This window comes from Bubalus kerabau, chromosome 18 (assembly GCF_029407905.1).
Source record: "Bubalus kerabau isolate K-KA32 ecotype Philippines breed swamp buffalo chromosome 18, PCC_UOA_SB_1v2, whole genome shotgun sequence".
NCBI classification, from domain to species: domain Eukaryota; kingdom Metazoa; phylum Chordata; class Mammalia; order Artiodactyla; family Bovidae; genus Bubalus; species Bubalus kerabau.
The window spans coordinates 20,230,710-20,258,497 of record NC_073641.1 but is presented as its reverse complement, the minus strand read 5'-3'; the positions used below and the strand labels follow the sequence as shown (position 1 = coordinate 20,258,497).

Here is a 27,788-nt window from a genome sequence, read left to right as displayed (position 1 = left end):
CCAGGTGGCGCTATTGGTAAAGAACCTGCCTGCCAATGAGGAAGACATGAGATAAGATCCTCTGGAGGAGGACATGGCAACCTGCTCCAGGATTCCTGCCTGGAGAATCCCATGGGCAGAGGAGCCTGGAGGGCTATAGTCCATAGGATCGCACGGAGTCAACATGACTGAAGCAACTTAGCATGCAAGCATGCACTATCTACTTTACTCAGCTATAATATTAATAACTTTCTTTTTCCTTATTTTTTTAGGTCAATAGGAGACAAATCCAATATTCTTCCCTACACCACTATGCCATAGAAGTTTTTGAGTAATAAAGTATATAACAGCTAATTGTGTTTGAGTTCTTACTATATGCTAGGCGCCATTTCCAGGTACTTTACACATATCAGCCTATTTAATCCTTATAGCCATTCTATAGGGTACGATCATTACTCCCTTTACAGATGAACACAGAGAAGTTCAGATACTTGCCCAATCAATATCACACAGCTAGTTAGCAGCAGGGGCTTTCCAGGTGGCTCAGTAATAAACAATTTGGCTGCCAAGCAGGAGATTCAGCCTCAATCCCTGGTTGGGAGCCTGGTGGGCTACAGTCCACGGGGTTGCAAAGAGTTGGACATGACTCAGCAACTAACCAGCAGCAGTCAGCAGCAGAGGCAAGATATGAACTCAAGCAGTATTACTCTCCTCAATCATTATATTGCTTTCATATCTAACATATATGACATCTTAGCAAATAATCACACTGTTTAGGACTAAATTCTCCTTCATTGTACAGAACAACTCGGAAAAGCTTTAACGAACTTACTTGTAATGTATTTGTATCCCATACTTTCAGAGTCTTATCAAATGAACTTGATGTGAACATGCCCGTGTCATGAGGATACCACTGTACGGTCTCCACACTGTATTTGTGAACATCAGGGTGGCTTCTACAAAACAGCAATCAAAATTTAGAGATAACTGATTTACTTGAGTTTCAAAATGGATACCATATTAACAAACTGTAGTTTTGGGAAGAACGATACAAACCTATATTACTCGCCATGTCCTAGCTGTCTAGAGAAAGAATATGTAGGCATCTCTAGTTTTAGGTGCCCACAGTGTGATGTGGAGGCCTGCTTCCTACTAAGGCTCATAAAATGAGACTTCCTATTTCTGTATGAGAGCTTGGACGGATCAGCCAACTACACTGGACTGATTCATGGAAGAAACTGATTTCTCCTTACTGGAAGAGATACCTACTTTGGTTTTGGATTTGCTTTTCTGATCATTTTATAAGCACTATCATTTAGAATTGTTGCCTCCCGTACCTCTATAGTGTCCCACACAGTATGGCTTCTGATTAAGAACCTCACTTCTACAGCAAAAGAATGTGACAGGTAGATGCCCATGGGGTTCACTACTCTTAGGTAGCCCATAGCCGACAGACGCATGGTCTGCTGAAGACTCAGTTATGACATCGGTTGCAGTACACCACCTGTGATGATGATGTGCTATCCTGAAGGACGCAGTATATGCTCTGAACTAGTCATCAACACAGTATGTGTCCTCTATTGAAACTTAATTCAAAGACACTGGATGTTCAGAAATACTTATGATAGTGGAGGGACATTTGAATACCAACTGGATACTTAATATCATTAATTATTGTATATGTGAGACAGTGGTAGTGGTGTTATGCTTATAAAACATTTTTTATTTTTTAGAGATAAAATTATGAATGAAATTATATCTTTCTGAGATTTGCTTCAAAATAATCTTCAGAGTAGGTGGGTGGGTGGGGTAAAGATGAAATAAGATTGGTTATGACTGATAGCTGCTGAAGATGGGTGATGGGTACATAGTTCATTAGACTACTCTCTATTTTCATATATATTAAATATCCATAATAATATAAAAGTAAACAGAAGACTATTGCAACCCAAAACAGACAGGACCATCATGAGCTCTGATTCTTTAAGCTGAAAGTTTAGATTACAATACAGGACAAAGGGCCTCAAATACATGTGTTGCTACTTGAAGAAATAAGAATATGAAGAAGAAAAGCTTTATGTGCCATTTCTGGCCTTGAGACAACTGCAAAAAACAACTGCAGTACCTATCCATATTTTCTTACTTTCTACGTCATGTAAATATTTTAACTAACTTCCCCTTTCTTTCCTCTCTCTTACCTCGATTATTTTATACAGATTACATACAAACTGAGCCTACAAATTGCATAATCCTAATATAAGAACACATAAAACTAGTGGAAAAATAGAGATTATCTTGAACCGGATGTGGTAACTAAATACACTTGGAATCATAGCTTTTTGGGGAAGGGAATAATTACATTTTTGTAATTATTTTTTGTAAAATAGATTTTTGTAAAAATCTATATCAAGTAATAGATATTTGCATTAGGTTAGGATGAAACTTTTTTAAAGGAAGGGTAGCTACGGGAAGAAAGGTATATACTGATATTGGACAGACAAATGGGTAGATTGTAGTGGATGTGTGCTCTTTTCTTGACTGAACATTCAAACTCTACCTTTTGGGGGAAAAGTTCCTTTATTGAAAGGCAGGGCCTTGCCTCTTGTTACAGAGAGCAAGAGACTCCAAATATGGTTCAGCAGTAAAGAATCCACCTGCAATGCAGGAGATGTGGGTTCGATCCCTGGGTAGGGAAGATTCCCTGGAGAAGGAAATGGCAACTCACTCCAGTATTCTTTTTTTTTTTTCTTCCAGTATTCTTGTCTGGAGAATCCCATGAACAGAGAAGTCTGGTGGGCTAGTCCATGGGGTCGCAAGAGAGTCAGACATGACTAAGCGACTAAAACAACAACAAATAACAGAAAACAAAGAGACTCCATATATTCGCTTTCTCCTGCTCTGGGCAGTGGGGGCACGAGCATGTCCTGGGCTTAATCAATCCTGCCTGGGACTCCAAAACTCCAGCTAGTAATGCAAACCAGGGATATATTAGCAATTATTCATAGTTGTGGCGTCAAGAGTCTGTGTTGGTGATATGCAGCAGATCCCAAACTCAGTTGTTCGTGTGGTATGACCTTGACTGTGTTCTCTTATTCTGGTTTCTTTTATTTTCTGCTTTCTACATTTGTTTCTTCTACCTTCCTGCCATTATGTGAGATATGAAATATCTTTCCAGTAAATTTCTGCTGAAGATAAAGAGAACTGGTCTCTATTTGTTCCTAAGAATCTACACAGAGATTATCTAATTTCAAATAAATCCTTAATGTAGTGATCACAAATAAAAGTTCATTTATATTTTATATTTTAAAAGAGTACAAAATATTATATCAATCTCCTACTATGTGTGATATATCATTCTCCTTAACATTTAACAAAAATTTGAGTTAATGAATCTTTTTGGTGCTTAAGAATAAACATATTAAATAAAGCAAAAATAACTATTAGGAAACAGTATAAGCCACATTAATTTAGTATCAATTTTTATTGAAATTATTTTTTAAAGTCAGATTATAAAGTCTTCAGATGTAAAATGCTACTCTAACTCATTTTGTAAGGATGCTTACTATATGCCCATTTACATTCAAAGTGATGGTTTTGAAGATAAGACTTTGAATCTAAGAAGAAAGTCATAATAAGTAAGATTGATGTCCTAAGCATTTACTTGACCTCACATAACAGAAAAGCAAATCACAGCCACTAATGAATAATATTATATAGCATGTGGTATATATGAAGATACTATTTTACCATATAACAAATTAAACAATGTTAAAGTAATAACTAAGATAAAATAAGACAAAGATGAATTAAACTAATTAATGGCTGCCTTACACTTTAGAATTTAGATCTTTTGTTGTTATTGTTTGTTTGGTGGGAGTGGAGAGAGTATAAAATGGTATAAGACTCTTAGAACCAAGTTCCAGAGTACTTGAGGTGGTATCTTGTTTTGTACTAAGTCTATCTATAATTATACTGCTTCCCATTTATATAGAGGCTTTACAATTTTAATATGCTTTTTGAAGATAATATTTCATTTAAGTCTCATAAAAAAACTTACAAGAATAATAGGCCAAGTATAATTATCTCTAAGGCAGAATAGTTTTGTCAGAGGCTCAGAGAAATAGTTTCCTTAAATCTGTATTTCCAAAGTGAAGTGTCAGAGCCAAGAAATAATCATAATTCTCCTCACAAATATTCCACGAACTTATGTATCTATTCTAGCGCTTTGGAAATAGCTTTAATGCATAGCAATTGCGGATATTAATGTTCATGAGGTTTTTTCCTCTTGAAAATGTTTTTTCAACTCTTATTCTCTCTGTTAATTCAAGGTCTGCTTAAAATCAGATCAAATACAGGAGACAAGAAAGAATTAAGTGACCACTATGAACAAATTAAAATCGTAAAACACTTTATTAAAGAGCCAAAAAAATTCAAGGTAGAAAAGTATGTTAAGTCAGGCAGCTTTAAGTAAGTAGGTAAGAGAAGAGGGGTGTGTGTGTTTTGTACTGGCTAGAAGCTAGTACATTATGGCTTCTAGCTATTAATCTTTTTGTTCTACTAATAGTTGAAAAAACTAATTTGTGTTTATATTTAGCTAGAAAGACTTAAATGAATCTTATGCTAAGTACTCTAAAAACTAAAATTAGTTACTGAGGTGTGCCATGTAGGTGGAGAACAAAAAGACCATAATCAAAAGTCTTAAAGTCCTTTTGAAAACTGATACCCAAGTTGTTTTGGAGAAGTCATATGTTAAAAACAGCAATATCAAAGAGACCTGAAGAGACATTTCTCCAAAGAAGACATACAGATGGCTAACAAGCACATGAAAAGATGCTCAACATCATTCATTATCAGAGAAATGCAAATCAAAACTACAATGAGATACCACCTCACACCAGTCGGCCATCATCATGTCTACAGACAATAAGTGCTGGAGAGGGTGTGGAGAAAAGGGAACACTCTTACATTGCTGGTCGGAATGTAAACTGATACAGCCACTATGGAAGATGGTATGGAGGCTCCTTAATAAGCTAGGAATAAAACTGCCGTATGACCAGCAATCCCACTCCTAGGCATATACCCTGAGGAAATCAAAACAGAAAAAGACACATGTACCTCAATGTTCACTGCAGCACTGTTTACAATAGCCAGAACATGGAGGCAACCTAGACATCCAGTGAGGATGAATGGATAAAGAATCTGTGGTACATAAATACAATGGAATACTACTCAGCCATAAAAAGGAACACATTTGAATCTGTTCTAATGAGGTGGACAAAACTAGAGCCCATTACACAGAGTGAGGTAAGTCAGAAAGAGAAATATAAATATCATATACTGACACATATATATATGGACTCTGAAAAGATGTACTGATGAATTTATTTTCAGGGCAGCAATGGAGAAACAGACATAGAGAACTGAAGGTGGGAGGAGAGGAGGGAGAAGGGGAGATGTATGGAGAGAATAACACAGAAATTTACAATACAGTATAACAGATAGCCAATGGGAATTTGCTGTATGACTCAGGGAACTCAAACAGGGTCTCTGTGACAGGCTGAAGGGTAGGGTGGGGAGAGAGATGGGCGGGAGGTTTGGGGGGGAGGGAACACGGGTGAACCTATGGCTGATTGTTGTTGATGTACGGCAGAAAATCACAAAATTCTGTAAAGCAATTATCCTTCAATTAAAAACTCTTTAAAAAAGAGCAATATTCGAATTTCAGTTATTACTTGCAAGATGTCAAGGGATAACTACATAAATATATCGTCTGAACAATTTGCTTGAAACATTCATATTTCATGTTTTGCATTTGATGCAAAAAATACTCAAATGTTTATAAATTCATGAATTACATTTTTAATACACACCTGCCAACGGAACACACTGCTTTACACGTGTAATAAGGTTGTCTGCTGGAGTTCTCAAGATCATAAAGCACAATCACACCATCTGAACCACCTGATAACATGCTAATAATAAAAAAGTTCAAATTAATTTATCATTTATATAGTTCATTTATGATTACATATTTCTGAAAATTACTGATCCACAAACTCTCATATTTATTATGCCCATAAATACAGAGTAAATCTTCATTAGCAGACTACAATAAGCTAAAATCTTTAATCTAATATTTGTGGAAAAATGAAGATAGATTTAATCTGTGATCAGTTAAAATTTACCTTCAAGATACCAAAATGAATAGGAGAAACAAGATGGCAAAAGATATTTCTCATTTCAGAAAGTAAGACATTACAAAGTCATTTTAAATGTCCCAATTATAATTGTATTAAATGAAAATGGAATCAGACAGACCAGTTATTACTGATGGAATATTACAGATATTACTATCTGACTCTGGGCAAGTTACTTCATTTAAGCTTGTTTATTTACGAAAAGGGGAACATTTTCACCTAAATCATAAAGCTGAAATAAAGATAAATCGTACACAAGTCTTTTACACTGCCTAGCAAAAAAAAAAAATAGGGCATCAGAAAGTGTTAGATTTGTTCCCTCCATTATAAACACATTTACTTCATTCAACTCTTTCAACTTTGAGCTTCTACAATATGCTAGGCATTATGCTAATACAACTGTGGACAAGACAGGCATGATTCCTGACTCCCCAGTTTATAATCTAATGGAGAAGACACATAGATCTATGAATTTAATCTATATACATGTAAATATTTATGAATCTATAGAAAGTATTGTTATTTGCTAATATTATTGCTAACCATCAATTCTGGTGCATCTCTCTATTCATTCTTGTTCTCTAATTTTATTCTCTGGTAGATTCTTAAGAAAGGACTACTGAGAACAATATTCCTTGAATTCTTGTATATTACTAACAATTAGTCCTCTTGTACTTGAAAATAAGTCTGGTTGGATATAAAATCTTTGACTCACATTTTATTTCCTTGAACATCTTAAATAAGAAACTTCATTTCTTTGAGCATAAAGCTCAAAATCAAAGTCTGTGGTTACAATATGATTTTCTTCCCTTATATGTAGTAGTTTCAGATTTTGTTCATTCTAACAATGTTTCCTTTAGTCTTTATTCCATTCTCTTCCTTTGGTTTCTTCTCTGGACACTCCTCTTATATGTATGTTGGATATTCTTTGCCTATTTTCTACATATACCTGATTCTCTTGACTCCTTTTCCTATCTCCATCTCTTTTTGATTTTTATGTTTCCTCTTGTATTTATTTGCTTCTATTTCTAAGGTATCACCTCTTGTATTTAACTTTTTTTCCTAATTTTTTCTTGAGTTTGATCATCTCATTTCTCAGTTTTTCTAATTATAACATATGCTATTCTTTCATACACTGTATCTTTTAAAAATTACTTTTAGCTATTTAAAAAATATCAGGTTACAGTTCTCATCTACTTTGTGGACATATCTTTCTGGCACAAATATATTGTTTATAGGAACATTATTTATTTTGTTATTAAAATAATTTTGTATGAACTTTGACCTTAATCCTATCCTTTTGCTCATTTTTATATAAAATTAATTTTCTTAAACTTTTAAAAGGGAGGTTTAGTTTGGCAATATTTAAAATTTATATCTCTAGAACATCCTCCTCCTCTTCCTTTTAAAATAAGATGTTCAGAATATGGCAGCTAATTTTCAGATTTCCAAGTTCTAGTCATCTCTCCAATTTTTATCTGACTCATCTTTTTTCTTTGTTTCTATCATTCCTGTACTTCTCACTTTGGATTCTATTCCAAACAGTTTCTCCTCAACATGGGGTTCATCTATCAGGGCATCTTTAGTTGGTTAGCTGGAGAGATTATAGGGGCTAGATTACTACTCCAGCCCCTTTGGGTCTTACTGTGAACCCCTTGGACATCAAGAGTACACAATCCTTTCCCCGTTTCAACTGTTGTACTCAAATTGACTTGCTGAGCTTTCAAGTAGCTGTCAGTTACTTTGAACTTATCAGGTCTATTAGATGCCCCACTGGTTTTATTACCCCGCCTGGTATAGATGCTGATACCACACAGATCTTGTAGTTATCTGTGTTGTTGTAGTTATCTTGTAGTTAAGTGTGTTGCTCTCATTCATCCATATTTTGAGGTTTGCAGGGATATCTGATCACTTATATTTGTTATAAGTAATCATTTTTCTTTTAATTTTGCCACCTTTGGTGTCTCTGTTATTGCAGTGCCATGTAAGGAGCTTGCACCAGAAATGATCACAGTTCTTTCTTCACTGAGAAAGTCTCACTACAAAAAAATTCTAGCTCATCAAAACTGTGCTTAAAGATTTAATAATTTACATTCTGGTACAAGTGCCTTATCATGTTATGAACCAGTTACGAAGGATTCATGAAATAGCAGCATGTCCAAGAAGCACTGATTTATAGACCTGTTTTAAGAAAAATTCAATATTGATATGTAGAACAATTAGGTTAATTTAAAAGTACTTCTTCAAAGTTCTTTGTTCACACAGTTCTATATCTGATTGATGATAGGGCAGTAAAGCTATCCTGAAGAGTTTTTACAAATTTTTAACATTAGCTTCATTACAAAATTTTGTGGGTTGGTTATTCTAATTGTGTATATCCAGAAATCCTTTTAAAGTTTAACAACTACAGCTTTTTTACTTTAGTTGAAACAATGTTGCAGCTTGCTTGGAAATAGTTGTGAGTTATATGTGTACCATTTCTAATTCCAGAAACATTTTGCTGAACATTTGAGCTTTGTAAAACAGTTTTTTTTTTTTTTTTAACCACAGCACTATATGTATTATCAATGGAAAAACAACTGTTTTCAAAGTTCAACTTTTAAAGTTAATTTAAATCGTATTTATAATAAGGTCAGATGTTTCACCTTTGCTACTTTTCACTTTCATGCATTGGAGGAGGAAATGGCAACCCACTCCCTTGTTCTTGCCTGGAGAATCCCAGGGATGGTGGGGCCTGATGGGCTGCCATCTATGGGGTCGCACAGAGTCGGACACGACTGAAGCGACTTAGCAGCAGCAGCAGAGTGACTTCCAAAAGCTTTCTTTTGATTACATTAATTGGGTGAAAAAGACCTTGAACATTACTGTAATTAACTGACTTTGCAGTTGAAGTATCTAATGGCAATGTTACTTAACTGTAAGGTAGTTGATAAATATGAATAAGTGTTTTCAGCAAGTTATATGTGAGTTGATTTTTGTGAGAAAAAGAAGACCTATATTTAATTTTCCATTAAACACCCATTTTGCTTTTTCTCTTTGCTGCTAAAAGGGCTTAATGCAAAATACAAGTCCTAGCAAACAATGAAACAGTTGTAGATTTTCACTATACAATAAAAGGGGAAACTACTATAGTAAGAATCTTGACTTTTCTGTATGTGCTCTGCAAAGACTCCTTGGCCTGTATTTCTCACACATATTTAATGCACATATAATCCATAACTTTCCATATTTCTCACTAACTCTCCCAACTGGTAGCCTACTGGATTCATGAACTTTACAGGTCAAACAACTGATCACTATCCCACCAGCACCCAAGATCAAAAGAAATCAGCTATCCCTTGCTGCTTATGTCAGGATTATTTTACAAGCAAATGTCCCACAGCTGAACTTGATTGAGAGGTAGTATGTTCAGCCTAGAAAAGGTTAGGAAAAAAATAAATGATCACATGTCATCTTTTACATTTAACCACGTGTTAAAAGTTAGAATTTGTTCGCTGTACATGTTTCTCATATACTAGATGAGACCATGACAGAAGCTGGAATTTAAAAAATCGAATTCTATTAAACCTATCCTGGCTTATTTTAATGTAAATAATAATGCCTCATTATAATACAATGATTTGCGGCAAATGCTAAACAAAACATAACAAGACACACTTCTTTAGTTACATCTATACTTGTCCTAATTGAAGGACAAGGGTTTTGAACATTTTGGTAAAAGTAATGTGGGGTAGATGAGCTTTAAGTGGGTGGGGATGTGTGTGTGGCATGTACATATTTGCATTTTTCAAAGCACTTCAGCTGTTGCATGGAAAACGGATTTAAAGTATAGGTGATAATGCTTTTGATTAACAACAATGGCAGCAACCATTTACAATATGCCATGTCCTATGCTAATCATGTTATGCATATTATCATAATTAATCTTCACAACAAACTTGTTAATTAGGTATTGTTCTTACATTGTGTAGCTAAGGCAACTGTGAATTAGAAAGGTTACACAAATTGCTCAGGGCCACACAGCTAATAAATATAAAGCCAGGAGGAAGTCAAGTACAAGTCTGGTGTGCTTCATATACTTCTGCTTCTTATATTTGTTTTCCCACAGGACTATCTGAGAGCAACAACTGTTTTGAAATAGCTCCTAAAGACATACCTCAGCACTTACATGCTCTCTGCATCAAAACAAAAATCCAAAACTTAATATTTGTTGATTTAACAATGAATATATTTATATTAAAGTACTTTGGAAATATTTGGCAACATTTCATAGGTTCAATGTTCTGTATTTATTTGAAATTAATAATGCCAGATTTAAATGTGACAATTTAGAATTTTTATTAATTTTTATGAAATTTTACAAAATTAATCTGAAAGCAAGATTTTATTGGATCTCACTTAGGAACAAAAATGATTATATAGTAAACTTACTATCTCCTTTCAACAGGTTCAATGTCAAGGGTGTTAACTCCACTGCAATGGATCCTTTCAACATCTCTGTCTTTGTTTAACTCCAGTCCCAAAACCCTAAAAATATATATATATAAAAATTAAAAGGGAGGGCACACAGAATCCAACAACACATTAGAAGGATCATACACTATGATCAAGTGGGATTTATTCCAGGGATGCAAGGATTCTTCAATATATACAAATCAATCAATGTGATATACCACATTAACAAATTAAAAAATAAAAACCATATGATCATCTCAATAGATGTAGAAAAGGCTTTTGACAAAATTCAACACACATTTATGATAAAAACTCTCTAGAAAGTGGGCATAGAGCAAACCCACCTCAACATAATAAAGGCCATATATGACAAACGTACAGCAAACATTATTCTTAATAGTAAAAAACTGAAAGCATTTTCTCTAAGATTAGGAACAAGATAAGAATGTCCATTCTCACCACTATTATTTAACATAGTTTTGGAAGTCCTAGCAATGCTAATCAGAGAAGAAAAAGAAATAAAAGGAATCCAAATTGGAAAAGAAGAAGTAAAACTGTCACTGTTTGCAGATGACATGATACTATACTCAGAAAATCCTAAAGATGCCACCAGAAAACTACTAGAGCTCATCAATGAATCTGGTAAAGTTGTAGGACACAAAATTAATAAACAGAAATCTCTTGCTTTCCTATACACTAACAGCGAAAGATCAGAAAAAGAAATTAAGCAAACAATCCCATTTACCATCACAACGAAAAGAATAAAAAACTTAGGCATAAACCTACCTAAGGAGGTAGAAGATCTATACTCAGAGAATTATAAGATGCTGATGAAAGAAATCAATGACACAAACAGATGGACAAACATATCATGTTTCTGGATTGGAAGAATCATTATTGTGAAAATGACTATACTACCCAAAGCAATCTACCAATTCAATGCAATCCCCATTAAACTACCAATGGCATTTTTCACAGAATTAAAAGAAAAAACTCTACAATTTGTATGGAAACACAAAAGACCCTGAAAAGCGAAAGCAATCTTGGACGAGAAAAATGGAGCTGGAGGATTCAGCTTCCTGACTTCAGACTATACCACAAAGCTATATTAATCAAGATGGTATAGTTCTGGCACAGAAATATAGAGCAATGGAACAGGATAAAAAGCTCAGAGATAAACCTCATGCATGTATGGTCACCTAACTATGACAAAGGAGGCAAGACTACAAAATGGAGAAAGGACAGTCTCTTCAATAAGTGGTGCTGGGAAAACTGGACATCTATATGTAAAAGAATAAAATTAGAACATGCTCTAACACCATGCACAAAAATAAACTCAGAATGGATTAAAGACCTAAATGTAAGGATGGACACTATAAAACTGTTACAGGAAAATACAGGCAGAATACTTCTTTACATAAACCACAGCAAGATCTTTTCTGATTCACCTTCTAGAGTACTGAAAATAAAGCAAAATGAATGGGACCTAATTAAACTTAAAAGCTTTTGTACAGCAAATGAAACCATGAACAAAATGAAGACAACCCTCAGGATGGGAGAAAATATTTGCAAATGAAGCAACTGATAACCTTCAAAACATACGAACAGCTCATGGAGCTCAATATCAGAAAAAACAAACAACTCAATAAAAAATGGGCAGAAGGCCTAAACAGACATTTTTCCAAAAGAGACATACAGATGGCCAATAAACACATGAAAAGATGTTCAACATTGCTAATTATTAGAAAAATGCAAGTCAAAACTACAATGAAGTATTATCTCACATCAGTCAGAATGGCTATCATCAAAAAAAAAAAATCAATAAATGCTGCAGAGGGTGCGGAGAAAAGGGAACCCTCTTACACGGTTGATGGGAATGTAAACTGATACAACCACTATGGAGGGTCCTTAAAAAACTAAAAATAGACCTACCATATTACTTAGCAGTCTCACTCCTGGGCACATATCCAGAGAAAACCATAGTTGAAAAAGATACATGCACCAAATCTTCATTGCAGCACTATTTACAACAGCCATGACATGGAAGCAACCTAAATATCCATCAACACAGGAATGGATAAAGAAAATGTGCTACATATATACAATGCAATATAACTCAGCCATAGAAAAGAATGAAATTGTGTCATCTGCAGAGAAATGGATGGACCTAGAGACTGTCATACAGAGTAAAGTAAGTCAGAAAGAGAAAAATATTATATAATTTATCACTTGACTATGGAATCTAGAAAAATGGTACTGATGAACTTATTCATAAAGCAGAAATAAGAGACCAAGATGTACAGAACAAAGGTACAGATACCAAGGGGGTAAGGGGCTGGTGGGATGAATTGGGAGACGGGTTGACACGTCTACACTACTACGTATAAAACAGATAACTAATGAGAACCTACTGCATAGAACAGGGAACTCTAGTCAGTGCTCTGTGGTGACCTAAATGGGAATGTAATCTAAAAAGGAGAGGATACAAGTATGCATATAACTGATTCACTTTGTTGTACAGCAAAGACTAACACAACACCGTAAAGCAACTATGCTCCCCCCAAAAGTAATTTAACAGAAGTGGAGGAGGGGGGGAGATAAAACTAAACAACAGGAAAGCAATTTAACATTAAAATGTCCTTATTTCACCAAAATTACATGAAGTTAAAAGTGGCTTAAATACAATGCTTAAATCTCCTAACATACATCCAAGGATGTTTATAGATTATTAAAAGCCTTATACAAATTTTTGAAGTATTAAGAGTATTAACAATTACATGTAAAGAGTTTCTCCTGAAGCATTATCTTAATTATCTTATGTCTTATTTAAAGAGTGTATTTTACTCATTTTAATTTAGATATCTAGAACCTGAAACAAATTTTCATGAACAAAAAGCTAAATTCTTGTAACTTAAAACTTAACTGAGGACATCTAGTGAACAAAAGCTTAAATTACAGTTTAAAAAAATTTCCCTGAATTGTTTCTTACAGAAATATAAAATGAGTATGTTCAACTCAATAAATAAGCACATTTAAATAAATAAAATTAAATATAAATAAAAGTGATTAACAAGTACTCACACAAATCAAGATGAGTGAAATTTCTGATATTCAGTAACTATAAAACATCATTATCCTGGTGAGGACATTAAGGTTAAATGAGTTAAAACATAAAAAGGGCTCATAAAAAGACTCAACATACAGTAAGTACCTGCTGCTGCTGCTAAGTCACGTCAGTCATGTCCGACTCTGTGCAACCCCATAGACAGCAGCCCACCAGGCTCCCCTGTCCCCAGGATTCTCCAGGCAAGAGCACTGGAGTGGGTTGCCATTTCCTTCTCCAATGCATGAAAGTGAAAAGTGAAAGTGAAGTTGCTCAGTCGTGTCCAACTCTTAGCGACCCCATGAACTGCAGCCTACCAGGCTCCTCCGTCCATGGAATTTTCCAGGCAAGAGTACTGGAGTGGGGTGCCACCGCCTTCTCCGAGACAGTAAGTGCCTAGTGAATGTTAACTATTAGAACCTGTCTCAATCTTTTAGATGTTAAAAAGCAATTAGGCTAATGTAACTAAATGACTTCTACATTCATTACTGATCAAAATGATGCTAATTTAAATGAGATTTTTTTCTCCTTAGACTTATTGAAACATAAATACATCATTAATAAGCTTAAGATGCATAGCATGATGGCTTAACTTAAATACAGTGTGAAATGCTTACTACAGTAGTAACATCATCATCTAACATCCATCAGCTAACAACCATTATCTCATACAAATACAACAAAAAGAAAAAAACAAAAACAAATTTCTCCTTGCGATGAGAATTATTAGGATTTACTCTCTTAACAACTTTCCTATACATCGTACTTCAGTGTCAACTATAACCAATTATATTGTACATTACACCCCTAGTACTACGTATTTATAACTGGAATTTTGTACCTTTTGACCACTTTCCTCCAATTCTTCCTCCTACCACTCCCTGACTCTGGTAATAAGTCTGATCTCTTTTTCTATGAGTTTTTAAGATTCCACATATTTATTTATTTATTTATTTTTCCCTACTTGTAGGTAATTTATTTTTTTTTATTTTTAAACTTTACATAATTGTATTAGTTTTGCCAAATATCAAAATGAATCCGCCACAGGTATACATGTGTTCCCCATCCTGAACCCTCCTCCCTCCTCCCTCCCCATTCCATCCCTCTGGGTCGTCCCAGTGCACCAGCCCCAAGCATCCAGTATCGTGCATCGAACCTGGACTGGCGACTCGTTTCATACATGATATTTTACATGTTTCAATGCCATTCTCCCAAATCTTCCCACCCTCTCCCTCTCTCACAGAGTCCATAAGACTGTTCTATACATCAGTGTCTCTTTTGCTGTCTCGTACACAAGGTTATTGTTACCATCTTTCTAAATTCCATATATATGTGTTAGTATACTGTATTGGTGTTTTTCTTTCTGGCTTACTTCACTCTGTATAATAGGCTCCAGTTTCATCCACCTCATTAGAACTGATTCAAATGTATTCTTTTTAATGGCTGAGTAATACGCCATTGTGTTCATACAGTATTTGTCTTTCCTTGTCACCCTTATTTCATTTAGCATAATGCCTTCAAGGTCCATCCATGTAGCTGCAAATGGCAGGGTTTCTTCACTTTTTGTAGCTAAATAATATTTCATTGAATATATGTAACACAACTTCTTTATCTATTCATCCATAGATGGACACTTAGTTTTCCATGTCTTGGCTATTGTAAATAAAGCTGCTATGAACATGGAGGTGCAGACACCTTTGCAAGTTATTGCTTTCATTTCCTTTGGATATATTCCCAGAAGTGAAATTGCTGGATCATACAGTAGCTCTATTTTTAATTTCTGAGCATCCTCTATAATGGTTTTCCACAGCGGCTGTACCAATTTGTAAATCTCACCAACAGTGCACAAGGGTTTTAAATTCTCTACAGCATTTAAACCCAGTCCAGCATTTGTTATGTCTTTTCCTTTTGGTAACAGATATTCTAACAGGTGTGGGGTGTTGCCTGTTGATTTTGCACTTCCTTGATGACTAGTGATGTTGGACATCTTTTCATGTATCTGTTGGTCATTTGTATATCTTCTTAGGAAAAATGCATATTCAGGGGGGTTTTTTTGTCCATTTTTTATTTTTTCCTCTTGTTATTGAGTTGAATGAGTTCTTTATATATTTTGGATATTAAGCCCTTATCAGATAAACGGTTTGAAAATCTTTTTCCCCATAGTGTAAGCTGTCTTTTCACCATGTTGACGGTTTCCTTGGCTGTACAGAAGGCTTTTAGTTTGATATAGTCTTGCTTGCTTTTGTTTCTGATTTTTTTTTTTTTTTTTAGCCTGTGAAATCTCACTCTAGACCAATCTAATCCCTGCCTTTTAGGTAGCCTACCTCTACCCAACCTAAATACTTCAGATCTGTATCATCTGGGAACCAGAGAAGGGGCTAAGGGAAAAGGAAAGGGGAGGGTTCTACAACAGGGAACCAGGGGTAGGGTTTGTGTGGAAGGAGGCAAGGTATGCAAAAAATAATTAAAATGGCAGGCCTGAGGCTACTATCCTTAAAAAGGCCTGCTTGTAAGACTGGCCCTTACCTGCCTTCTGGGATTTCAGGAGGGTTCCCATTATTTCTGGGTAAGAATGGCTCATTGTGCCTAAACTATTTGAAGCAAACAGTGTACATTATGAATTCTTACATGCCTTCTAGGAGTCTGGAATTTTGGAACATGCTAAGCAGAAAGTGCCTACGTGGCCAGTTTGTACTTAAAAATTCTAGGCACTGAGTCTGTAATGAACTTCTCTGATAGAGATTTCATCTATGCTATCACAATTCATTGCTAAAGAAATTAAGTGTGAAAAAAAAAAAGAAAGAAATTAAGCATGTCCTATGCAACTCCACTGGGAGCTTGTGCTTGGTTTCCTTCTCAAGTCATCCATGTGCCTTTCCCTCCAATAAGTTCACCTTGTATACTTTCGCTGTAATAAATCATAATTATGAGTAATTTGGTACAACTATATGCTGCATACTGAGTCCTTCTAGAGAATCCTCAAGCCTGGGGGAGGTCTTGGGGACTCTTGGGCCAAGGCGGTGACGAGAATAGGGGAGAAAAGAGGAAGAAGAGACAAAGTGAAGGAGAGCGGATGAAGGGAAAAGTAAAAGAGTAGAGATATAGGGGAAGGCAGAGGAAATTGGGGTAAGGAGGGTAAGGAAAAGAATGAGTCCTGGTGTCTTTTAAAATCATTTTTCCAATCTCTTTGCTGAGACATCACATACTGGTCATTAATGGCCAGATCCATTTTGATTGGCTGCTTTCCATGTCACACTGATTGCTAAATATTAGGTTGGTGCAAAAGTAATTGCAGTTTTGCATTGTTGAACTTTGCCATTTGATATTGGAATACATTCTTAAATAAATGTGGTTGTTATAAATTATTTTAATTCACATTTCTTGCTTTATCCTTTTTTGCTAATGACTTATTACTTTCTATTTATTTTATATGCATTTCAGACTATGAAAATGATGTTAGACAAAAAGCAAATTCAAATGATTTTCTTATTTGAGTTCAAAATGGGTTGTAAAGCAATGGAGACCACTTGCAACATCAACAATGTATTTGACCCAGGAACTGCTAGAAAATGTACAGTTCAGTCATGGTTCAAGAAGTTTTTCAAAGGAGACGAGAGCCTTGAAGATGAGAAGTGTGGTGGCCAGCCATCAGAAGTTGACTAGGACCAATTGAGAGTCATCATCCAAGCTGATCCTCTTACAACTACACAAGAAGTTGCTTAAGAGCTCAATGTCAATCATTCTACAGTTGTTCGGCATTTGAAGCAAACTAAAAGGTGAAAAAGTTCAATAAGTGAGTGCCTCGTAAGCTGATCACAAAAAAAAAAAAATCATCGTTTTGAAGTGTCATCTTCTCTTATTCTATGCAAAAACAAAGAACCATTTCTTGATCAGATTGCAACGTGCGATGAGAAGTGGAATTTATATGACAGAGATAACCAGCTCAGTGGCTGGACCAAGAAGAAGCTCCAAAGCACTTCCCAAAGCCAAATTTGCACCAGAAAAAGGTCATGGCCACTGTTTGGTGGCCTGCTGCTGGTCTGATCCAAGACAGCTTTCTGAATTCTGGCGAAACCATTATGTCTGAGAATACGTTCAGCAAATTGATGAGACGCACTGAAAACTACCAGGCCTGCAGCCGGCACTGGTCACCAGAAAGGGCCCAATCCTTCTCCATGTCAATTCCTGACCACACATTGCACAACCAATGCTTCAAAAGCTGAAAGAATCGGGCTATGATGTTTTGCCTCATCCATCATATTCACCTGACCTCTTGCCAATGACTACCACTTCTTCAAGGATCTTGACAACTTTTTGCAGGGAAAACGCTTTCACAACCAGCAGGAGGCAGAAAATGCTTTCCAAGAATTCATCAAATCCTGAAGCACAGATTTTCAAACAAACCTATTTCTTGTTGGCAAAAATGTGTTGTATGTAATGGTTACTATTTTGATTAATAAACATGTATTTGACCCTAGTTTGAGTTTCACTGGTAGCTCAGCTGGTAAGGAATCTGTTTGCAATGCAGGAGACCCTGCTTCAATTCCTGAGTCAGAACATACCCTGGAAAAGGGATAGGATACCAACTCCAGTATTCTTGGGCTTCCCTGGTGGCTCAGATGGTAAAGAATCTGCCTGCAATGTGGGAGACCTGGGTTTGATCACTGAGTTGGAAAGATCCCTTGGAGGAGGGCACAGGAATCCACTCCAGTATTCTTGCCTAGAGAATCCCCATGCACAGAGGAGCCTGATGGGCCACAGACCGTGGGGTTGCAGAGTCAGACACAACACTGGGCAACTAAACACAGCACATAATGATTTAAAATTTATGGTCCAAAATGGCAATTACTTTTGTACCAACTTAATACAGTTAATATCCTGTGGTAAACCATAATAGAAAAGAATATTAAAAAAGAATGTATATATGTATGCTGCTGCTGCTGCTAAGGTGCTTCAGTCGTGTCCAACTCTGCGACCCCATAGATGGCAGCCCACCAGGCTCCCCCGTCCCTGGGATTCTCCAAGCAAGAACACTGGAGTGGGTTGCCATTTCCTTCTCCAATGCAGGAAAGTGAAAGTGAAGTCGCTCAGTCGTGTCCGACTCTATGTGACCCCATAGACAGCAGACTACCAGGCTCCTCTGTCCATTGGATTTTCCAAGCAAGAGTACTGGAGTGGGTTGCCATTGCCTTCTCCAGTATATATGTATACATTCATGTATATATTGTACATACATAGATGTATATATGTATACAACTGAGTCACCGTGCTGTACAGTAGAGATGGGCACAACATTATAAATCAACTGTGTGTGTGTGCTCAGTCACTCAGTCATGTCTGATTCTTTGCGAGTCCATGGACTGTGGCCTGCCTGACTCCCCTGTCCATGGGATTTTCCAGGCGAGGATATTGGAATGGGTTACCATGCCCTCGTCCAGGGGATCTTCCTGACCCAGGGATCGAACCCATGTTTCTTAAGTCTCCGGCATTAGTGGGTGGATTCTTTACTGTTGTGCCACCTGGGTATACTTCAATTTAAAAAAAAAAAAGTTTCAAAAAAAAAAAATCAAACTGCTGAAAACAAAAAACAAAGAAAATTTCAAAAGCAATCAGAGGATAACAAATTACCTATAGAGAAACAGTGGTTCAAATGACTGCAGATTCCTTTCCACAAACTACAGGGCCATCAAGACTTGCTCTATAAAAATTGCTAAACAAAGTTCTTCAGACAGAAGCAAAGTGATATAAGAAGGAAACTTGGGCTATCAGGAATGAAGAGACAGCAACAGAAATGATACGGATCTAAACAGATTATTCTTTTCCTTAAAATATGTTTGATGGTTGAAAACAAAAATTGTAACACTGTCCAGTGGAGTTTACAATGTGTGTAAATACAATATATAAGACAACACTCTTCATAGGGCTGAAAAAAAGACCTGTGATTCTATTTCTTAGCTATTTTTCAAATATCTTCACCCTCGGTTCCAGCTGCCACAACCCTGGCTCAGGCTTCCCTCAACACTCTCCTTGCAACAGTTACCTAACTTGGTTCTCACTCTTGCTCTCAACTTCAATCCATTCTCCAAGCTGATGACAAAACGCAATAGTTGTCACCTTTTTCTGATCGTCATACCCCATAACCAAGCATACAAGGCTCTTCCCCATCTAGCCCTCTCTACTTCTCCAGCTTCATCTCTTGTCAATGGCCCTCTCCTCACAGTTCTCTGCCTCGAGTCACGCTAAATTTTGTTCAATTTCTGGCCTATGCTCGGCCTTCAACATATTGCTTGGCACATAGTAGGACCTCACTAAATACGCTGAATGAAATGAAAGAATAAATTCTTGAACGATAGTTATTCCTTGGGAGGCGGAGAGAAAGCATGAGAGAAAAGGAATAAAATTAAAATATCCTCATTTTGATGTAAAGCGCCCTCACCCGAGCCTTTTTTCGCACCCAGTTGCCTATGGACAAAAGGTAACTTGTTTTCTCAACTCACAGAGCAGAAGAGAGTAAAGCCCAGTGTGGTGGCAGGCAAGTGATCATGAGGCGGAAAAGTGTGAGGCAAGGCTAACACAGTCTTGGTCTACATTTTAACTAGCATGTTAGAGAAAAAAGTAAGGCTTTCTTTACCTCCGTGTGGACTCTGCTCTCCGGAGGCGAAGAGGGTCTTCTAAACCCGCTTGTCGGGCCGACAAGAACCCTAGCATCCCGTTCTTTCACATTGGCTTGAGAACTGGACGCTGCCATGACAGAACTCGGAGGCGGGGTTGTAGTAGCGAAGCCTCCCATTGGTTAAGCATGATGCCATCCGACCAATGGAGAGCGCCTTTATTAGAGAGTGCGCGGATGGAGGTGGGTGGGACGCCTCGGCGTTGGTGGGCGGGGTCAGCGGCGGGGGCGTTCCCGCTTTGGTTGCTGAGATCCGGGCAGATCCCGCCGCCACCCGCGCGGGAGCTGGTGGAATAGCATGGGTTGGTCTCAGCGTTTGTTCGGCGTCCTGCGGAGAGCACTGTCCAAGGAAGTGAAAGAGCAAGTGGGCACAGACCGGTTCGGGAACAAATACTATTATATTCCGGAGTACAAGAATTGGAGAGGTGAGATGAGAGCGAGAGCAGCGGTTGGGTGGTCGGAAAACGACGTGCGGCACTAGTGGTAATCAGCAGAGTGGTCAGCCGAGTTTGTGCACCCCGCCGCGCCCTCCGCGCTCGCCACTTGCTTGCAGTCGGGCTGTCACTGAGTGGCCCGCCAAGTGCCTGAGTCCCTGCGCCGCAGCGTCTAGGTTTTGAGCCCGGCCGCCGCGGCGCTAGCTCCGCACACTCCTCCGCCCAGCGCCGGGAGCCTTGGCCGGCGCCCTGTGTGGGTCCTTGCGATCGGCAGTGTAGATAGGGACAAGTCCAGGGAGGTTTTAACCAAAGGGTCCAGGGAGAGATAGGGACGTACCTTTCCTCCTCCCTGGTCGCCAGTGCCCACCTTGCGACCGAGGGTCGTGGGGAAATTGAAGAGATGTTATTTTGAGCGCCTCTGCTCTCCTCTTTCTTGGTATTGACCTTGTAAAGTGGCTCCGGCGTTGGCCCCAAGCGTCACCTTTCTCGCGGACAAAACTGTCAGAAGTAGGTCCATGCTCCCTGACAGTGTGGAAGAGAGATCCCATCACCAGACCCCACGTTACCTTTCCCTCGAGTTTGCACTCCCAAGACCCTGTTGCGCTCACTTTAAGATACATGGCGCTAATCGTGTTTCTGTGTAGGAATCTTGCAGTAAAGTCTTGGTGTTTGCGGAGGTAGGGGGCGTTCCTGGTCCTTGAAATCACACCACGTGGCAGTAATCTCCTCTGTGTTTTTGCATTACCAGGATGCAGAAGATCTCAGGCTTTGGGGTCAGAAAGGCTTGGGTTCTAGAATCTCAGCTTTGACGTCTAATTGAGGGATCACGGACAAAGCATTTGTCCTCCCAAGTATCAGGATCCTTACTTGAAAGAGATGATAATAATATTGAGAAGCACTAAGACCTTTGAAAGTGGTGTTTCATTCACCTCGTATAACTCTTGATAGAGGAAATTTTTTCTTCCTCGTAGAGCACATGTAAAGCATATTTATTATTACTCAAAATTGTTTTGCCTAACCTTTTTCTGTAAATTATTTTAATATCTTAGACTTGTTTCCCTAATGAGCGTTTAAACTGTATCAGGGCAGGAAATATTTCTTTCTTAAAAAAGTCCACAAAGAACCTAGCATGGTGGTGAAGTATTTCTTGAAAGATTGCAAACAGAGGGAAAGATGTTTATTTTTCATAAGTTGTCAGGTAACAGTAAAAACAAATATAATATAATACATGTTTCAATGCCATTTTCCCAAATCATCCCCCCCTCCCTCTCCCACAGAGTCCAAAAGACTGTTCTATACATCTGTGTCTCTTTTGCTGTCTCACATACAGGGTTATCGTTACCATCTTTCTAAATTCCATGATGCGGGATACAGGATGCTTGGGGCTGGTACACTGGGATGACCCAGAGGGATGGTATGGGGAGGGAGGTGGGAGGGGGATTCAAAGTAATTAACCTCTAATTAAAATAAATAAATTTAAAAAAATATCTAAAACATCGGATTGATCTAAAGTATAATTTACATATGGTAACATTCATCCTTTTTGATGTATGATTTTATGATATTTGACAGTCATAAATATCACCAGAATCAAGATACAGAGCAGTTGCATCACCCCCAGAAGTCCCTCTTACCCCTTAGTAGTTCCTCCTCTCACCCTAACCCTGCCGTTGGCAACCGCTGATTTATGTTACTATAATTTTGCTTTTTCCAGAATGTCATGTAAATGGAGAGAAGATGCAGTCTTTTGAGTCTAGCTAATTTCATGCGGCATGATGCAGTTGAGATTCGTCCATGTGTCAGTAGTTGCTTTTTGTTACTAAGTGGTATTCCAATTCCATTGTGCAGGTTTACCACAGTTTATCCATTCACCTGCTGAATGACCTGTAGGTGGTTTCCAGTTTTTGGTGACTGTGCAGAAAGCCTCTATAAAAATTCCCATACAGGATTTCCAATGAACATTATTTCTCTTGGGTGAACAGCTAGGAATGGGATTGCTGTCTTTTGTGGTAAATGTATCAATATATATATATATAACTATATAAGAAACTGCTTTCCAAATTGGTTGTACCATATTGCATTCCTGCCAGCAACACATGAAAGTTCTAGTTTCACATTCTCACCAGAACTAGGTTCTGTCAGTTTTAAAGTGGCTCCAACGTTGGCCCCAAGCGTCACCTTCCTCGCGGACAAAAGTAGGTCATGCTCACTGACAGTGTGGAAGAGAGATCCCATCACCAGACCCCACGTTACCTTTCCCTCGAGTTTGCACTCCCAAGACCCTGTTGCACTCACTTTAAGATACCTGGGCTTCCCTGGTGGTGCAGTGGTAAAGAACCCACCTGCCAATACAGAAGATGAGGGTTCAGTCCCTAAGTCTGGAAGATCCCCTGGAGAAGGAAATGGAAACCTACTCTAATATTATTGTCTGGGAAATTCCATGGACAGAGGAGCCTTGCAGACCCCACTCCATGGGGTCACAAAAAATCGGACATGACCTAGTGACTAAACAACAATAGGTAGCTAGTGTTATCTCATTGTGGTTTTAATTTCCATTTTCCTAATGACTGAGGATGTTAAGAATCTTTTCATATGCTTATTTGCCAACCATGGGTCTTTGGTGAAGTATCTGTTAAGTCTTTTGACCATTAAAAAAATTTGTATTAGTTTCATTTCTTTGAAAATATAGTATCATTAAAGAAAGACTTAAATTAGCAAAATCATGTGTATTCTAAAATAATTTGTGAATCAAAGGATATGTTTAATTTTATTATAATACCAAGTTGTTTTCCAAAGTGCTTATGCTGATGGCATCCCACTCCAGTACTCTTGCCTGGAGAATCCCATGGACAGAGGAGCCTGGTGGGCTGCAGTCCATGGGGTTGCTAAGAGTCCAACACGACTGAGCGACTTCACTTTCACTTTTCACTTTCATGCATTGGAATAGTAAATGGCAACCCACTCCAGTGTTCTTGCCTGGAGAATCCCAGGGACAGGGGAGCCTGATAGGCTGCCGTCTGTGGGGTCACACAGAGTCGGACACGACTGAAGTGACTTAGCATAGCATAGCATATGCTGATTTATACTTCAGTTAGCTTGATATTTTGAATCCAGGTACTCTTGATTGTAGAGTTGATTTTCTTGATTGTGAAAAAAATTCGGCTTTTATTAATAATGTAGTACAATCACTGTATGCACCTGTTTAATATCTCTTTGTGTCTCAGTTCTTGGATAGTTGAGGACTGTGGCACAGATATGTTATACAGTCTGTAAATACCATTACACATTTCCTAAGTCCTGCTGTAAAGCAAGGGAAAATATTTTTAGTTTGTTTTCAAGCGAGTTTTCCAAAAATAAGTCATCTAACTTTTTTATTTCCTGGATATGAAAGGTGCTTCTTACAGGTCTTCTGGAGTTTTCTTTGAATTGCATAAATTGAACACCACCAATGAGTAGTGTTTAAGAACCCTTTGGAGGAAATTAATTTTTCTTTTAATTCAGTTAATTACTCTGGTGCTAGTCATCAAAGAACTACTGTATTTTTTACATAGGATATTATTTAATAAGGGAAAAATGTGTTGTTATGTAGTTCAAAATAAGTCTTGAGTATTATCCAGTCAGCTGAATTTAAGTTTAGAATTGTTGAAATTTTAACTTAAAAAAAAACAAACCTGTTGACATTTCAAGATAAAAAGATTAAGAGCATTGCATGTATTTGGCATTTTTTTTTCTTTAGCCATGGACTTTATTGTTTGAATATTTGCAATTATTATTCTATACACAAATGTTAATTTCTTACAAAACTCTGTATTCCATATTGCTAGGTCACTTCACTCGTCATTTTATGTCACATTTCCATCAAGAACTATTTCCCCAAATCACCATCTGCCTGATTGTGTGTTGTTGTTGTTCAGTTGCTAAGTTGTGTACGACTCTGTGATGCCAGACACTAGTCCACCAGGCTCATCTGTCCATGAGATTTTCCAGGCAAGAATACTGGAGTGGGTTGCCATTTCCTTCTCCAGGGAGTATTTGGCATTTTTGATAACAAAGTACTGATTAACATATTTTTTATTGAAAATTTGCCTGCTCTAGAGTAGATTATTTAGTAAAAGATTCCTTAAAGTTTATCTAGAAAATTCCTTTGTTATTGCACCCTTCTTATATGTAATTTACTTGAGTTTTTATCCAGCCAGTTCCACTTATCTCATGTTTCAAAAGGTAATTCTCTTCCTTTCTAAGATAAATTCTTGTATTTGTATACTTCATTCTTACAGGAACCTTTTTGAACCTCGTTTTGTTATTTTCACTTCTTTTTTTGCACATTTATTAAACATCTGCACCCCTAAAAACTAACAAATTTATTAACTGAACTATTTTGAGCTGTTAATTTGCTAATAGACATTGTGAGTATCCAGATTTGGCGGGGTGAGGTGAATATTGTGCATAATTTGCAAAAGCACCTGTTTTTGTCTTTTGAGTATTGTGTTTATTTTGGGGCACCACACTTTAGAAGAGATGCTTGGAAATCTAAAGAGTCCAGACAGGAATAGTTATGATGATGAAATTTTGTAGAGATTATGTCCGTAAGTTTTATTACCTGCAAGTCTTGAGCAAGTTTACCCTGTGAAGATTAGTTTTAGGAGAGGCTTCAAGTATTTGAAAAATTGTGGTGTAGAAAAGGATTAGGCTCATCTGTATAGCCTTTAACTCAGAATTTAGATCAGAGGGTAGATGTTTACCTTTTTTTTATAAGAAACAACTTTCAGACTGTTGGGCTGTGCTAGAGAAGGAAGAGAGTGCTTTATGTTTGATTGTACTGGGAGAATTTAGGGAGATAAGTAGCTGGAGACATTTGATCAGCACCTTGAAGGATAAATAGGATTTCACAAAGAGTGTTAGGGGAGTATTCCTGGTTGGTGGTGGGAAGAGATGGGAAATACCACAGAGATGAGAAGGTGAGTCCCATGTGGGTAGACTTCAGTGCAGAAGAACAGTGGAAAGCTGTTCCAGTGAGGTGATAGACAAGGTCAGCTTATAAAAGACCTTACATAGGTTTGAAGTTTATACTTCATTATGAGATAGTAGGTAACCACTGAAAGCTTTTCAACAGAGAGAAGTTTGTGACATAATTAGAGCTGTTAGAGAAATGGCTCTGGAAGCTCTGCAAAAGATGAGCTCGAGGGGAAAGGAAGGAACTACAGTTCTACTAGGTGAGAGCATTGCTGGATTTACCCTGATCCTAGAGAGAGATCTTACTGGACTGAAGTGAAGGAAAAGGAAAGAAAAGTTTGATTTAGTAAAGCTTTTGGACTTGGTAATGAATTGGACTGATAGAAGGGAAAGAAAAGAGAAGAGGCCGAAGATGATTTTGTTGTTTTAATTCTGGAGAACTGGTGAATGGTGGTGTGTTGATCCATGCAAATGGAGGCTAACAGGGACTAATGAAAACACATAAGCAGCCTTTAGGTTGGGGTTGATGAAAGAATACATAATTTGTTGCTTATAAGAGGGCAGCTTTATAATTAGGCAGTTGTGTACTCAGATCTGCACTTCCAAACATGTCAGCAATTAAAGTACAAATTTGGAAGCCATCTTAATATAGGTGGTCACTAAAACTGTAGGAATAGTTGGATTCAGGCAAGGAAAAAACAGTAACATGAGATTAAGAGACAGGTATTTGGGAACCCGGTCATTTCAGTGGCTTCCTATCACCTGAGAGTAAATCTGAACCACCTGGCAGACATTCATGACCTTTGACTCCATCTTGAAAGTGATCTTGGGCTTCCCTGGTGGCTCAGAGGGTAAAGCATCTGCCTACAATGAGAGAGACCCAGATTCGATCCCTGGGTGGGGAAGATCCCCTGGAGAAGGAAATGGCAACCCACTCCAGTACTCTTGCCTGGAAAATCCCATGGACAGAGAAGCATGGTATGCTACAGTCCATGGGGTCGCAAAGAGTCAGACACGACTGAGTGACTTCACTTTCACTTTGAAAGTGATACTTGTTTTTAATCTAATCTTGAGATCAATGGTTTGTAAGAAGCCTGAATGTTTATGCTATTAGGAGAGCTCAAACCTGAAAGCTTATATGATTTCCGATATATCAGGGAGTTGGATCAGATAGTATTTAATTTGCAGCATTCAAAAAAATCGTAACATTAAACTTAACTGAATGTACTTATATAAGAGTTGCATCTTATACACTGTAATATTGAAAGTGTTAGTCATTCAGTCGTGTCTGACTCTTTGTGACCCCATAGACTGTAGCCCCTCAGGCTTCTCTGTCCATGGAATTCTCCTGGTAAGAATACTGGAGTGGGTAGCCATTCCCTTCTCCAGGGGATCTTCCCGACTCTGGGATTGAACCCAGGTCTCCTTCATTGCAGGTGGATTCTTTACTATCTGAACCACCAGGGAAGCCCTAGTCTTGCATCTAGTCTGTAACTTTGCATAATACTGAGTTTCAGATGATGTTCCCAAAATGGAATAGACTGGGGGCAAGGCAGGGATAACAGTGGGCATTAGGTAGCAGTGACTCTTTCTTCTAGAATCCAGGACAAACATTTCATCAAACATGGTAGATTAGTTTTTGGAACACATTTTAAAAACCTGTAGAACCTTCACTAGGGCTTTTGTAGTGAATTGTTTACACCAGGCTACTGGCAGTGATTTTTGAACCGTTCATAGTTTAATAATTAAGAAATAAACCTATTCAAGTTCAGCATTGTATTAGAAAATCTTACATTCTAAAAGATTTTTTTCACTTTGTGTTCAAGTTTTTAATGAAGCATTATTGTATATTTATAAAAATTGTGAACAAAGAAAAATCTATGCTAAGATTTTAGTGAAAGCGTTTATTACCAAATTATATATTTATACTTTCTGTATTTATTTGATTGTGTTTAAATTCACATATATGTAGATTATCAGTGTCCCAGACGTGTTTA

The 27,788-nt window shown here is 37.5% G+C and overlaps 2 protein-coding genes across 9 annotated transcripts in view; one reads left to right on the top strand and one right to left on the bottom strand.

The window, feature by feature from the left end:
* The window catches only part of ERCC8 (ERCC excision repair 8, CSA ubiquitin ligase complex subunit), a 55,157-nt gene extending 34,635 nt beyond the window's left edge, over window positions 1-20,522 (bottom strand). The window contains exons 1-4 of one of the 2 annotated variants that reach the window (XM_055555092.1): window positions 20,366-20,522; window positions 10,608-10,703; window positions 5,850-5,951; window positions 812-935 (exon numbers count right to left, since the gene is read on the bottom strand). In XM_055555092.1, the coding sequence (XP_055411067.1) occupies window positions 812-935; window positions 5,850-5,951; window positions 10,608-10,703; window positions 20,366-20,442 (399 nt within the window). In that variant the 5' untranslated portion in view covers window positions 20,443-20,522. Of the gene's footprint in view, window positions 1-811; window positions 936-5,849; window positions 5,952-10,607; window positions 10,704-20,365 lie in introns of those variants that run through there. The other variant, XM_055555093.1, reaches the window with a different exon arrangement.
* Window positions 20,523-20,596: 74 nt separating this feature from the next.
* The window catches only part of NDUFAF2 (NADH:ubiquinone oxidoreductase complex assembly factor 2), a 185,225-nt gene continuing 178,033 nt past the window's right edge, over window positions 20,597-27,788 (top strand). For 3 of the 7 annotated variants that reach the window (XR_008704964.1, XR_008704965.1, XM_055555099.1), the window contains exon 1: window positions 20,597-20,829. Coding sequence is in view for 5 of the 7 variants with exons in the window: in XM_055555099.1 (XP_055411074.1) it covers window positions 20,703-20,829 (127 nt within the window). In the remaining 2 variants the exon portion in view is untranslated. The remainder of the gene's footprint in view (window positions 20,830-27,788) is intronic. The other 4 variants (XM_055555097.1, XM_055555098.1, XM_055555095.1 and 1 more) reach the window with 4 other exon arrangements.